Raw genomic sequence first — 15,878 nt, forward strand, 5'->3', positions numbered from 1 at the left:
TAGTGGTCTCATCATCCATGTGGGCCCCTGGGCTTAGAAATCTCAGCACCATCTGTTTCTCTTCCCTCTTCCCCCTACGCATTCCTACTGCCGCTCCTATTGATTCTGTGATCCATCTCTCATGTCTAAAACCTCCTCTCCCAAATCCCTGCCCTACTCCAAACCCTGGCCTGCTGCTGGGACAAGCATAATGACCTCCCCTAACAGGGACAAGAGTTTGGCCTTCCCTTCCGTCCACCTCCCAACACTGGCACCAGCCCTCTTTCTGAAAGGCAAATCTGATTACCCTGGCTCTGACACATTCCAGGTAATCCCTGCACCCCACCTCCTGAGCTAGGCATGCAAAGCCCTTTGCTACACAGCCCTGGCATGTCTTTCTAGTTGCAATGCACACACCATGGCCCATGGACAACAGCTGCTCCCCACCATCCTGGACACAGCAAACATTCCACTTTACTAACGTTGTTCCTCCTAATACAGACCGTCTCCCCCAGAGGTGATCTCCTACCCATTCTTCAAAGTCTGGCTCATACATCACCTCCTTCAAGGAGCTTTTCCATTAAGTTTCAGGTGAGAGTCCTCACTATCACCTCCATGCTCCCAAACTCTTTGTTTCTATCTGCCACACATACATACTTGTGCATGTCTGTCCATACGTGTAGACAGCAAGATGTGATGGGAAACCCATGCTGCTGAGTCCCAGAGCTCTGGGTTAGAATTCTGCCTGGCTCTCAACTTACTAGCTAATTCATCTTGAGCATATCACATCACTTCTCTGAGCCACAAGTTTGCTCATCTGCAAAACAAAATCCACAGTACCCACCTTGCAGGGTTGTGGTGAGCCCTAGATGACACCCGAACACAGGTGAAGCCCCAGCAAACTGGAGTTGCACCATAAATGATAGCTCCTGGGAAGCTCCCAGCCTCAGGGAGAACTCTCTGAAGGCAATGCAATGTTTATCTTAATTTAATCCTAATTTAATTTATACTAATTATTTCTATATTCGGCAGCCCCAAGCATGTCATAGACACTAGATAATTATCTGGCTGGATGGTAATTTGTACAGCCCACCCCACCATTACCACAACTTGGCTGGACAAATTAAGTATAGTCCATGTAGAGACTGCAAATTGGTAGCCTCAGACTCATTGCATTTGGCCAATGCAGTGTTTTAAAAGGAAAAACCAGCCTGCTGCATGGCACACTTAAGTTACCTACATGGTCTTGTAAACATGGCAATATGCAACCCCTGGCACAGAGACTGAGAACCAATAGGCTTCTATGCTGATGAGCGATTGGGTTGCTCTAGAATGTCTCCTCCCGTCATCAACTCAGACAATTTTCTTACCTTTTGAGTTTGAGGGCTCTCTCTCAAGTCCTCGGAAGACACTGGTTTTGACCTAGAATAAGGAATCATAGTTGTTTTAACTCCAGTTTTGTAAGGATCATGTAGGAGGCTTACGTAGCCAGGTCACAAGGGGGTGGAAAAGAAGTCAGGGTCAAGGTGGGGGTGGGGAGTGCTGCCACATACCAATGGACACCCAGAATGCATTTGACGAGCATCCCCTTTCCCCAGGGGCTTCACCAGCAGGGAGCTTTTTCCAACCTCACACCTCACTCCTTTCCCCTGATGGAGTGAAGGTGTCCTGCTGAAGCCCTGAGGCTTCTCCAGTTACTATACTCCTGGCTTAATGCCAGAGGCTTCCTAAAAGACCACAGGTTTTACAGAATTAGCAGCAGCTTTGAGGCCATGTGGTAGTCCAACTATATTCAGATTAGGAAAACAAGGTCCCGGGGCAGGCACGTATCCAAAGGATTTAAACACATGCTGTACGATGGGGCAGGACAGTACAAACACCCTCACCTGCCCTCCAATACCCCTGGGGATAGGAGTGCTTTGGGAGAGCTGGCAGAACCCTGCTCACAGCAGCGGGAGAGGTCCATGCTGCAGAGCTCTGCTCTAGGAAGGGCATGCTCCTAGGACAGTGGCACCTCCATATGAGAAGGAAGACAGGATCTGGTTAGTATTATTGGAGTGTCCATGCACCTCCTCAGCGAGTCCCACCAGCATGCATGGAGAGGGCACTCTAGGATGGCAGGGGACGGCCAGGAAAGAGTCAAGCCCAGACACGCTCAGGGGACAGAGTGAATGAGCCAGCTGGGCTTAACACAGAGCTCCCGGCAGCGGGGGAAGGCCTAGTGAAAGAGAAGAGGGAAAAGAGAAGTAGAAGCAGAATGGAGAACCTTATCTTTCACCAGGGAGTCTGAGCAGCCTGAAGGGCATCGTGAAATGCCTCAGTGCAAGATGCAGAGAGGAGGAGGAGGAGGGCTGACGAGGGCCAAGAGCGTCCAACCTAGCAGTGCCCCGGCGCAGCTCCGGTGCGAGGACCAAAGGAGAGAGCGGGGCCACAGGAAAGGAGATTCGGGAGCAAGAACCAGGGCAACCCAGGGCAACGCTGGAAACATTCCCAGAGAAGGGAGCAGAGAGGGAAAGCGGCCTGACGCCTGCGATGCAGGGCTGTCCAATTAGAAACAAAGTGCAAATACCTGGAAATATGGGGACTGAAACTTGAGGATTGGCTACAGTTTAGGGGATAGAAGAGGAGGAGGTACATACAAGACAGGAGTCACTGAGGAGGGCTGGCTGTCGGGGTGGGCCCCGATGGTAAGAAGAGGGCCACTAAGGTCAGCAGTTAAAGACCACCACTGAAAGAAGCTGAAATGAATGCGAAAGTCCATCTCTGTTAATATGTGCATGTGTATGTTGGCACATGCATAGAAAGAGAGCTTGGAAAAATATACTCCAAATGTAATGGAAGTTATCTTTGGCAGGTAAGATTATGGAGGTGTTTCCATAGTCTAAATCATGCATTTCTCTATTTTTCATTCAAAAAAGATTCATGGCATTCGTTAGGACTTATTTCAGTGGAATGGGTAGTTGTGAGTAGTGACTTAAACTGCTCATCTATGAAGACCATCTGTGAAGACTAGAAGAATCATTGCTATAGCATTGTTTACAGAGGCAAAAATGAATGGCTATCAGAATAGGAACGGTTGAATTAATACACCTGCACTCAAACATCACCAAAGCACTCAAGGAGGGGAATCTGACTTCAGCAATTAGGAGGGATTTCCATGAAGTACTAATAATTAAGGAAAGATACAGCAAAGGGTACACAGAACGATGCCAGCTTTACAGAAGTGACAGGTACGTGTTTATACATATAAGAACACATGTGTATGTACATACACACACATTTGCAAATAGGACTACCTTTAATAATTATGGGCTGAGGGCAAGAGAACAAATATAGGTCCACATCAGTAAGTCTGCTCATTTTAAATGTTTATAAATCTAGTTAATATACTACTACATAAAATTCATTCTATTCTCTATAAACGTGACCAGCTTTTCTCCTGACACATCTTCTCAGGCAAGGGAAACAAAAGCAAAAATGAACAAATGGGACTGCATCAACCTAAAATATTTCTGTACGGCAAAGCACACCATCAACAGAACAAAAAGGCATCTTACAGTATGGGAGAATATATTTGTAAACGCTTTATCCCATAAGGGGTTAACATCCAAAATATATAAAGAGTTCACACACCTCAACACCCAAAAAACAAATAACTTGATTAAAAAATGGGCGAAGCCGGGCACCAATCTGCAAAGAAGTAAAAAGCTAACCTTTTCAAAGAATATGGCTTCTCTCTCACTTACCAACTTTACAGTTCCCTGTATGGCCCCGGAAGATGGCTGGTTAGCCAGAGACGGGTAAGATTCCTCATGGGAGGAACAACCTAAGACAGGCACAGTTGCAGGGGGACCATCAGGTGACAAATTGGGGATCAACAGAGGTGAGGCTCAGAACCTCACCCCCATTTTGAGAGAAATCTTCTGCATCTGTGGATGTTTTGTTGCCCTTGTCTAGCTTGGAATAATACTTAATCTATAGGCACAGACCTGACCATCTACATTTGCCCTCTTACAGCACAAAATTATGTTTTCTACCTTTATCTTGCATCTACCTACCACTTCAGCATTTTATTAAAAAAAAAAAACTAAGGGAGAAATGTCAGATTCACATATAAATCAAGTATAAAAATCAAATGAATAATCATATCTGACGATTGTTTATAGTTCATGATTCATGATCAAAACCAAACATTTCTGTGATATGACTGCCCTTGCACTGTTCACCATGTAAGAACTTATTCACTATGTAAGAACTTGTTCGTTATGCTTCAGAGGATTGGAGACTGTTGAAATTAGGCTTGGGGTTGATTAATGTTTGTGCATTGAGTCCCCTATACAGAATTTTATTGTTGTTAAGACCCATTTGATCAATAAATATGAGAGATGCCCTCCCAAAAAAAAAAAAATGAGTGGAGGACCTAAACAGACATTTCTCCAAAGAAGAAGTAAAAATGGCCAACAGGCACATGAAAAGATGCTCCACTTCACTAATCATCAGGGAAATGCAAATTAAAACCACAATGAGATATCACCTCACACCAGTTAGGATGGCCAACAAGGAAAAGACATGAAACAACAACAAATGCTGGCGAGGGCGCGGAGAAAGGGGAACCCTCCTCCACTGCTACTGGGAATGTAAATTAGTTCAACCATTGTGGAAAACAATATGGAGATTCCTAAAACTAAAAGTAGAAATACCATTTGACCAGGAATTCCACTCCTGGGAATTTTTCCAAAGAAAACTAGATCCCTGGTTCAAAAAGACATATGCACCCCTATGTGCATATGTTTATAGCAGCTCTTATTTACAATAACCAAGATATGGAAGCAACCTAAGTGTCCGTCAGTGGATGAATGGATAAAGATGTGGTACATATACACAATGGAATATTATTCAGCTACAAAAAGAAAACAAATCTTGCCATTTGCAGCAACATGGATGAAGGTAGAGGGTATTATGCTCAGTGAAATAAGCCAGGCAGAGAAACACAAGTAACAAATGATTTCCCTCATTTGTGGAGTGCAACAACAAAGCAAAACTGAAGGAACAAAACAGCAGAAGATGCACAGACTCTAAGAAGAGACTAGTGGTTACCAAAGGGAAAAGACTGGGGAGGGAGGAAGAAGGGGATTACAGGGCATCATAATTAGCACTATAGTATAGATAGGTCACGGGGAAGGCAGTACAACAAGGAGAAGACAACTAATGACTCTATGGCATCTTACTACACTGACAGTGACTGCAATGGGATCGGGGGTGGGGGGGACTTGATAATATGCATGAATGTTGAAACCACAATGTTGTTCATGTGAAACCTTTGTAAGATTATATATCAATGATACCTTAATTTAAATAAAAAAATTATACTCTGCTACCTTGACAAATATACTTTCTTAACAACCTGGAAAGCCAGGTTCAAATTTAGAAATCCTGAACTCCTCAGCTCAGTGCCAGAATTTGGCAGTTTTAGCACAACCAGCCTCCAAGCCCTCTGCCTACCTTCAATGCCCTCCCTGTCCTGCTCAAGGGGCTTGTGGATGGCAGCACGTGGATGGATACCCCAACCCACATCTGGGCTACACTTCACCTCCATTGCTCCATGTCATCTCAAGCCTAGGGAGGGCTGCCCTCAAACACAATGCACCAGGGAATGAGCCCACGAAGACTCTACAATCAGGTTCAAAGTGATTTGGGCAGGGAATTCCAGTACTTAGGATAGGGGGATGGGGAGCCTGGGTGGCTGGGTCCTTTTACCCCTTGGACTCCTCCTCCAATGGTGAGTGTCATGGCCAGAGGACGGACAGAGTGTGATAATCCCCTGAGCAGGAGCCTTTCTGGCCTGAGTCTCAGGGGGTTACTCTACTATATGCATAAAATTATGAGTACAGAGAAAAACGTGGGAGGACACACACTAGAGTGCGGATATGGGTTATGGTGAGTTGGGGGATAATGTGGCAAAAAAAAAGATGGGCCACAACATGGACGGAGCTGGAGGACATTATGCTTAGTGAAATAAGCCAAGCGGAGAGAGACAAATGCCAAATGATTTCCCTCATTTGTGGAGTATAACAATGAAGCAAATCTAAAGGAACAAAATAGCAGCAGACTCAAGAGACTCCAAGAAGGGACTAGTGGTTACCAAAGGGGAGGGGTGTGGGAGGGCAGGTGGGGAGGGAGGGAAAAGGGGATTGAGGAGTATTATGATTAGTACACATGGTGTTGGGGGTCATGGGGAGAACAGTGTGGCACAGAGAAGGCACATAGTGGATCTGTGGCATCCTGCTGCACTGATGGACAGTGACTGCATTGGGGTATGGGTAGGGACTTGATAATATGGGTAAATGTAGTGACCACATTGTTTTTTCATATGAAACCTTCATAAGAGTGTGTTATCAACCATACCTTAATAAAAGAAAATAAAGAAAAAAAAGAAAGATGGGCCAAAAATAAAGGCATACAAAAAAGTCTACACCAATCAAAGGCACATGTATCATCACCTTTACATAAAGCAGGAAGGCCTGGGTATGAATAAAGGAACCGAGTACATTTCATTCTGCTTTTAAATCCTAGTTAACATCACTGATGAGGGAGCAAAGTGCCTCCCAGGGTGCCACACTTCAGGACCATCCGCTGGTGGTATTACTGACAAATGCAGTGAAGCTGTCCTGGGAGTGGCTAACAGATGTTCCTGTCCAGCCTCTGATCTCAGAAGTCCAACCTTTTGGAGACAACTTTAAAACCCGCTCACTCCCTCACCCTTACCCCGTTTGCTCTCCCCAGCTAATCTTGCTGGCAATATTAGCTGGCAATTCAACGGACACTTACTGGCTTTAGACTGGCAGCTCAACAGCGGGACATCTTGGCAGCTGTCCTTAAGTCCAAAGTAGCTTCACAGTGAAGTTGCTGTGGAACTCCAAGGGCTTCCACCCAACCACAGAGTCAGCTGACTACGTTCAGAACTGAGAATATGAGACAGCATTTCATGTGTTCAGAACGCTAAACAGAGTATCAGAATCCATCCTACAAACCATGACCATGAAGCCATTTCTCCTCCAACATGAGACAATCTTTTTATTGATGAAGTTGAACTTACAGCAGACAGTGACAGGAACTACAGACAGCACATGTGACTGGAACAAGTATGAGTACAAAATGACCCACTGGACAAATGCAGCACAGGATGCCCACCTCTCATGGAAACTGTGGAAAATGCCAGGGAGCCTAATGAGAAAGCTGCATTCACCAATACAAAATGCCAAGTGTCCCCGAAGCTGGGAGAGTGGGAGGCACAGAAGCTCTCTCAATACGCCCTCTGCCTGAGCTCCAATTCTCTCAAAAAAGGAAGGCTACAAGGGCATTGCGGGCAGAGGTCTTAGAAACCCAGACTTGAGAGCAGGCCTATTTGATGCAGTACTGTTCAATCTTGGACCACCCAGAATACAGCAGGATGAGCTGGTCAAAGGTAAATCCCTTGGGGGGATTTCAACCAGGGTCATGGATTCCAGGCTTCAAAGATAGCCAGCTCAATCACTCATGATCACCTAAATGGTACCAAAGTGCGAACTGACCACCAAACAAGACATGGTCCCAGACCTATACCACAAAGGAAACATCAACATGCAGAAAAAATTTCTACTCCCATTTCATCAGTAATGGAGAAAAAAGATTTTGTCATATTGTCTAACATTAAGAGTGGTTCCATGAAATGTCATGAAAAAAAGGTGCAGACCTTATTTAAATGAGTTTCATTCAACTAGGTATTGATAAACTAGAATAATTTTTTTTAAAAAGACCAATAACCCTACATTTGACTGTTTCCCAGTTTGTTTTCAGCTCAGGGCTTTCACTTTCCAATCCAATGTTACCATTTCGATTTACAGCTGTTCCTGCATTTATCAGTATTTTTATACAGGTTTAGCATATGCTGAATTCTGTCACAATATATTATTCCTTCCTTGGGAAGAAACATGTAAAAAAAAGAGGAAATACTAAGAAACATTCTACTTTTCAGGTAAAGAAAAGTTCAGAGGATTCTCACCTATAAAAGAGTGAAAACATGATCATCAAAAACCCAGGTTAACAAAAAGAACAACAGACGTAGGCTGGAAGACACGTAGGAGAAAAAATTCACCTAGATTAACCTCTGCGCAAAAGTAATTCTGGAAAAAAACTCAAAGTCCTTGAGACTTAGCTCAGGAGTCACTTGCCTCAGTGACTGCCAAGAGCAGGGATGTGACGCTCGCAGAGGGGAGCAATTCCACAGTGAGGGCCGCAGTGGCAAGATGCAGGCAGGCCCTCCACATGCTTTACCACTGTGGGTTCTGAAATGTAAAACCTGCATCCTAATACATATGTGATGTGTTGATTATTCCTCAATAAAGTTTAAAAAAATAACCTGTATCATCCTCAGCTTTATATAATTTGTCAAAAATTTTAAGATGCAACTTAATAGCCAAGAAGAGAGGCTTTTTCCTTTTCCAATACAAACAAGCAAGATAAACATCAATGACTGCTGGTACCAGGAGGGCCATGAAAGTTAATCACAGGATCCTACCTTCCATGGAGGCCAAAGACGCACTGACGGCAATGCTCCTACCACACCGTAGCCTCAGTAAACCCTGGGCTCAAATGCCAAAGCACAGTTCAAATGCCAAATTATGAGTTTCAGAAAGAAGGGAGATTCTCCATGTAGTTCAGTGGCTACTTACCCATCTCCTCCCCACACAAAAAAAAGGGGGACTTCTTAAAGATTGAAGAAATAATATTAAGTTAGAAAGTTAAAAATTCTTAAGGAAATTTTTCAAAATATTTTATTTCATTGAACACTGAATGACTATTTCTTCTCTCAGCCTTTAAAATTAACAGGAAGGAAGGCGCACATACACGGGCAAGCTGGGACGGCCTGCAGCTAACTGTAAAAACACAAATGGTTTACCCTATTTTGCCAAGCAGAATTTAAAATTTCAGAGTAAAAACAGCAGTCATGTATAATTACATGTTTAACTCACATTATTTTGTAGAAAAACAGGTAAAACACACACAAAAAGACAGTATCAGTTAAGAAACCTTAAGAATGCTAAAATCCAAATGACCTTGAGGTATGCTGGATCCTAAAACCACTATAACTGCTTCAAAATACATAAACAGACCCCATTATGAGAAATATAAATCAAACCAGGACAAAACAACTGCAAAGCAAGGAAAGAAATCTGATGGTCACTCAAGCTTAGATGAGGACAAACCATGACAGGTCCCGCGTACAGTGCAGAGAATTCTTGCCCTTCGGGGCGATGCGGGAGTTTGAGAAGTCAGTCCCCCCTTACCCAATTTCACTTTCCATCCTCTCAGTCATCCGCAGTCAGCCACGGTCCAGAGGCAAAACGATGCTCCTTCTGATGTTTGGTCTGGTCAACAGAAGTCTTAACACGACATCACAATGTCTGCGCCATTCACCTCACTTCCCTCGCTACACAGGCATTACATCACCTCACATTGTCACAAGGGGGTGAGGAGAGTACAGTAAGGTATTTTGGGAGCAAGACACTGCTTTCACATACTTTTATTACAGTGTATTGTTAAAACTGTCCTGTTATTAACAGTAATTGTTGTTGATTGCTAACTGTACCTAATTTATAAGTTAAGCTTTATCTTGGGTCTGTGTATAGGAAAAACCACAGTATATACAAAAGTCAGTCCTCCCCACGGATTCGGGCAGCCACTGCATATCCCCCAAGGATGAGGAGGAACCACTGTACTAGTAAAGCTCTCCCTGCAGCTTGCAACCTGTGGAGAAAAAAGGCCAAATGCATGTGCTGAACCACCCCTTTTGACAAAGCCTCTTCTTTCAGTCAAAATTTTAATTAAAACTCAGAAGTTATATGCTTTATAAATGATTTCACTGTGAGTGAATTTTTTCAAAATTTCACATGCAAAGTGTATGTGGCTGATGCTAAGAAACATTGTACTATCCTTGGGAACCTGTCCCCCTCAACCAAGGAAAATTGACCTCCAGAGGCAACATTTGCCAGAAAGGGGCGCTCTTCCACTCTTTCCTGTGCCAGTATCCTATCACTTTTACCTGCCTAAGTAACTTTTTCTGGCCCAGAAAGGATCTTGGGGAAACGGTCCTCCCTAATCTCATCAAGCCAACGAAAAGCCGTGTTCTGCACACCAGGGATGCAAGGCCTGGAGGACTGTAGTCTCCATTCCGGGTCCTCTGCCTCCTGACCACGCATGGTCTTCGTTATTTACTTTGATAAAGATCAGAGAAGGGCTCTGGCCACACACTCCCTTTATATAGTTCAATTATGCACTTGGATGTTGACCTTGGACTTAACTTTTAATAGTCTCCACTGCAATGTGTGAATCATCCATTAAGGCTGAATCTTAGAAACTCACCTCTGTCCCCACTAGAAACTATTAAGAGCCTTAAAGCCAGCTTTGTTAAGACTTATCCTGATGGACTGAATCTCACCTGCCAGCTACGCAAATCTCATTCTCCCACCAAAACTGAAAGTTAAAGACATCAGTAAATGGAATAAATAGCTCTTCCTCCCCTTCCTCATACCCAAACCCACTATATCCTCACTAACAATTCCTGCAGACTGCAAAAAACATTCAAAGAAAGCCAGGAAAAAGTTAAAAGAGAAAAACATTTAAAAAATTTTTTGGATAAGGTATCTTACAGAATTCCAAACTGCCGTCACTTTGCAATTCTAAATCTATCCCTTGATGCTGTTTGCAAAGTTCTAGGCTTTGGTGGCTAACTTGGCTTGATTTCAAATGGTCATAGGACAAATATTTGCTTCTCCGCACCACAGAAATGTATGTGTAAAGGCTGTATTCATTCTACATCACAGAACCTCAGAGCCTCCAATACAAAGTAAATACAGGTTAAATTTTAATTTTTTAAATGTATAGACTTAAAGTCCTAGATTGAGGGGCCTAGAAATCCAATTCTAAGGCTAGACCTGCCTACCTAGAAAGTCAAACTGAAGAAGCTACCTGAAGAAAGTCAAACTGAAGAAGCTACAAGCACACCACAAACTTCTGTGCTCCAGGGACTAGGGTGACGTTATTTTCCAATACAGATGAAGCCAAAAGGAAAACAGAACTTCACAAGTTAAAGCTGCGTAACTATCCAGTTGATGACATCTGGGTTAATGGGTTCTAACTATAGTCAAGTTCATGGTAAAAGCACAGAATCCCTCCATAGGCTTTCTTTCACTGACTGCACATTCAGTTATATCCTCACGTATGAGAACTGTGAGAGAGCAGCAGCAAGTGTCAGAAATAAATGTGAATTCATCTGGTTTTAAAACACTGTAATTGGAATGTGTGAACTCAAAAGTATGACATGTTCCTAATTTTACAGCAACAGCACCAGGCCAGCAAAATGACTGGTGCATCTTGAACACTGACCACAGGCTCAGGTTCAGCTTGGTCAAAGTGATCACCTCCGCTCTCTCTGCTGACAACTGAAAGATATGGGGCACCCAAATAGCAGCAAGCTAATCTGAGTAAGATGATCAGGCCTAAAGCCTATGGTGCACTATGGTAAACTAAACACCAAAGGAGCTCCGCATACCAAATCTTAGAAAACAACCCTTAGAGAAAAATTCCTCTAGAGTCACTCTGGTTATAGCAAAAGAAAACTGCTTCCTTTCCAACACCATATTACAGTCTAGAGTAAACCCTGAGAAAATAAAACTTTTAAAATCAACAAATCTGAATATTCAATCACTGAATCTTCATTTAAAAGAAAATGGTGGAGGTGTTTACACCCTGACTTCACTTGAGGAAAAACAGGTTGACAGTCAGTCTGAAAACTGAAAGGAGCTAGACTCATCCCTACTACCAGACTGACAAAGAAATATTAAAGAACTTGTTGCTTGTTTCACAAAATACAGCCTATTTTATTTAAGGAATGCCCTCCTCCTGAGTTCTCAGGATACTAAAACTCTGCCCTATGCTCTTCTGATCTGTAAACAGCACTGCAGACGGGATCCGAAAAACCCACACAGAACTTTCGAACACTGTGGCTGCATTTTGTCAGCTCATTCTGACCTCAGCAAGCACCCAGCGTGGGAAGCACTATGTCCACATTATCACATTCGTTTTGTCAGAACGAGATTACTTTGAAAGTCACAAAGAAGGGACCTGCAGGGATGCAGACCTGATGCTCCCCTTGCCAGAATCTGGCCTTGCACATACACCTGCCAGTTCAAGCCTAAACAAGTCTGAGGACCACTTCACGCCCAGGCCACCTGAAGTACATAGTAAAGTGCAGATTTTCAATCTCCTGACTCAGAATTTCCAGGGAGGGACTCCAGAAACATGTTATGTCCATCAAGTTCCCCAGGTGATCCTGAAGCCCACCAGGCTGAGGATCATCAGCCTGAGTGAATCCTAAAGCCAAATCCAGCCAGAGTACCCATTTGTTTAGCTTCCCACCACACAGAAGTTGCCAAGCAAACCAAGCAGCTCATTCAAGTTTACTGCACCTAATCTATGCCCTACCCTGAATTGGTCACATCACATTTGATGTGCCTCAGCCTCAAGAGCCAGGTCAATGAACTTAGGCCAGAGGTACTCACGGTACCAGCTTCACTCCTTCCAAGAAGGCTTCTCAGCGGACATCACCCCACAGTGCCTTCACAAATGCCATGCACTCCTGGAGGTTCTTCTTGTAGATTACCAATATGCAGGGTGTCAAATTCCTTCTGAAGGTGCATAACATTTCAAGTATCATACTATTAGCTTCTAGAGTAAGTGATGTGGCCATAACCCTCAGCAAAATCATCAAGTTGGGTTTACAGAGCATTCATAATTGTCATAGGTACCTGCTGCCCATTTACCTGTTTCCTACTGAAAGTGGCAGCAAGTATCCTTCTGAACTCATTTCTTACATAGAATTTTTAAATTTTAAATAGAGGAAAACATGGTGATGATTTCAGATTTTGTCAAGACTGTATTCACAGACTTTGAAACATACTTTCCGTAAAAAATATGGTATTTTTTTTAATGTATGCTATCCACCAATCACTGCCCTGCCATATCTCTCAGGAGGAAATAGCCTGAAAGGGCTTCACAACAGCTAGGCCAAGCCTTGGTCTCCTGAAGACCTCTCACAGTACTATGAGAATGTAAAATAGCAAGAGGCTAAGAAATGTAATGTGAAGAATAGAGAAAAAAGAACAGGCTTAGAAATAAGCACACTTGAAAAAACTGAAGGACCTCAAAGGGCAGTCCTAATTTAAGAAAAAGATATCAATACTTTTTTATTTGAACCTAAAAGAACATACCCAGGGCAAGACAAACTTCAGAAGACATGATACTCTTGAAATACAGAATTTTATTTAGAAACTGTTTAAAAGTAGAAAAAAACCCTGTCAAGAAAGACCAGGTGGCAAATGGGTTCCCAATAAAATGGCATTGTAGGACAACAAAAGTCTAAAAGGCCTCAAAAGAGAAAAAGCACCACTGTTATTTGAACAATGGCTAGTTACTTGCATCTTTTTGGCATTGTTAATCACTGAATCTGGATTTTCCTCTGAATTCCACACAGAGCATGCACTACACAACAATTTTATCATAAAATACCTGCTTTCTACACACATTTTAGGACAAGCTACCACCAGAAACAAATCAATACAAACACATCAGGGGCAGAACAATCTCAGTAGTGGGTGGCACACATTTTGCAGAATTCTGCCTAACAAAGGAACTGAATAGGCCGTGGGCAAAGCCAATGAGGGAGTGTTAAGGAATGAAATATTTTAAATATTAATAATTAACAGACATGGTACTGTATTTTCTGCAAAAGAAAATTAACATTTAGTAACACACTAACGAATTTTATCTCCAAGGAGACTAGTGCACTGGCAAAATAGTCCAGTAACAGTGGAGGGCTGGGGACAGCAGGTACCAAAAACACCCAGCCTTGCAGATCCCAAGACAGAGATGGCCTTCACTGGTCACTCCCTCCGCCAGAGGCCCAAAGAGAGCTTGCAGCATAACAGCCTGCCTGCTCAATTCCCACTCAAACAGCAGACTTCAAGGAGCCAAAGAGGGGTCCCCAGTGGGCAAGGGGAGCAGAGAAGAGAAACATGTTAAATGTAAACTTAAAAGACAGTAAAATGGGACACAACCCCCATGCAAATTCCAGAGCAGTGGGTAGCTCCCAGAAAGTAGTTGTTAAGATTTAAAAACTGGACACAGCTCATTTCCTAAGAAACACAATACACAGAAATTTCAGGGATAATTGGAAAAATCGTCAGAGAAATCTCAATGAAAATCAAGCTCTTCAACTCAACATACCAGGGCTGAAACACACCCTCTATTCAGCCAGGCGGCAATGCCTCTTGCTTCCTAGCAGGGACACAATTGGTCAAGGACACCAAAGGGCTTTACAGAGCAAGCAACTTGTTACACTTTCTTTTTGGGCCACAGTGTAAACCTATGAGGATTCAGGCAGCCCCGCAAGGCCTGTGAAAACAGGTTCCAGAGGTTCCAAGGTCTGGCCCTTCCTTCCCAGACATAATGTCAAACAGTCAAAATCTCCTATCACATTACATTTTATATTCTGAAATATGGAAGCATGTTTGAAATACTCTTAAGGCATTTATTTATTAAAACGTTGACATTCTCTGCCAATATTTCACATTAGCTTAAAATCCAAACTAGTCTTGACATTTCTCTCCTGCGGCCTCCACCTCAGAGTGTTACATGAACACCTTCTTCAGCAACCAGTCACCAGCATCCACACGGTGAGCCCCATGGTCAGCCTCCTTGCTCCCTAGGTGAACCAACTGGATGTTAATGCTGCTCTGCCAAAAGGTAAAGCTCCTGACTCAAACTCATCGGAAAAGGAGTGAAACTTCTGCAAAGTGCACTTTAAGAAGAGGTACTTTTTGCTTATAAAAAGAAACCAGTGAGTCCTCTAATAATAACACAGGGAGTATTTTACAGTTAAGCACATGATTTGGAGTGAAGAGCTGGGTTGTTGCTCTGCTGGTCCAGGCTGTTAGTACTCTTCTTGTTCCTCCTGTGGGCCCCCTTCATCAGGTATCACAAAGCCCTCCTAAAATGGGGAAATGAGAGGGAAAAGCTATTACTCAACACTGAATGGAAGATCCATTTCTATGTGGGTTCACGTCCCTCATATGTAAAGCGTCTCAGTCAATAGTTCTTCCTGTATCTACCACATACTGGGTAATAATGGCACAAAGTCATGTGACCACTATTTTATTACTTAGGCTGTAGAATCACATCTTACAAAAGGCAAAGCCTGAGCATAAATTCACCCCCAAACTTTTGGAGGCAATGGATGTGTACACTCTCTTGATTATGACAATTTCACATGTCATCAAGTTATACTGAAATATACATGTAGTTCATTACATCAATTGTACCTCAACAAAGTTTTTTTAAAAAAGAAAATTTCCCTTCAAAAATCCTTTACATCACCATATAGCTCAGTACCATTCCACCTCTTCCCAGTAAATTATCTATACAGCCAGCTTTTCCTTTACATATTCCTTTGATTGCCCTTAGGAACCATGCATGCGTTGGTAAACCCAAAATTCCCACAACACTTACAACAGCTTTAAGTATGACCCGAGATGAGTGGCACGGGAAAACACCAGACTCGTGGTGTCCACCTCACACTTGCTCCAGGGCACTCCGGCATGTGCTGCTAAATGGCTACACTACCATAAAACTTAGACTTCCTTCTTAAACGAAATCTCTACAGTTGAATTTACCTAAGCTACAATTCCACTAAAATAATACTCAAGACTAGACCAAGGATCCCTATACCTTATCTTTCTTTTCATCATCTGGCACAGAGCAAGCTCAAAATAAGGATTTATTGAACACATTATCAACTTTTCAGT

General features: G+C 43.0%; 1 protein-coding gene across 4 annotated transcripts in view; it reads right to left on the reverse strand.

The window, feature by feature from the left end:
- The window catches only part of MAPRE1 (microtubule associated protein RP/EB family member 1), a 55,568-nt gene that overhangs the window by 9,537 nt on the left and 30,153 nt on the right, over positions 1 to 15,878 (reverse strand). For all 4 annotated transcript variants that reach the window (XM_073236730.1, XM_073236732.1, XM_073236733.1 and 1 more), the window contains exon 7: positions 1,350 to 15,064. In XM_073236730.1, coding sequence (XP_073092831.1) covers positions 15,008 to 15,064 — 57 coding nt within the window. In that variant the 3' untranslated portion in view covers positions 1,350 to 15,007. The remainder of the gene's footprint in view (positions 1 to 1,349; positions 15,065 to 15,878) is intronic.

This window comes from Manis javanica, chromosome 5, assembly GCF_040802235.1.
Source record: "Manis javanica isolate MJ-LG chromosome 5, MJ_LKY, whole genome shotgun sequence".
Taxonomy (NCBI): Eukaryota; Metazoa; Chordata; class Mammalia; order Pholidota; family Manidae; genus Manis; species Manis javanica.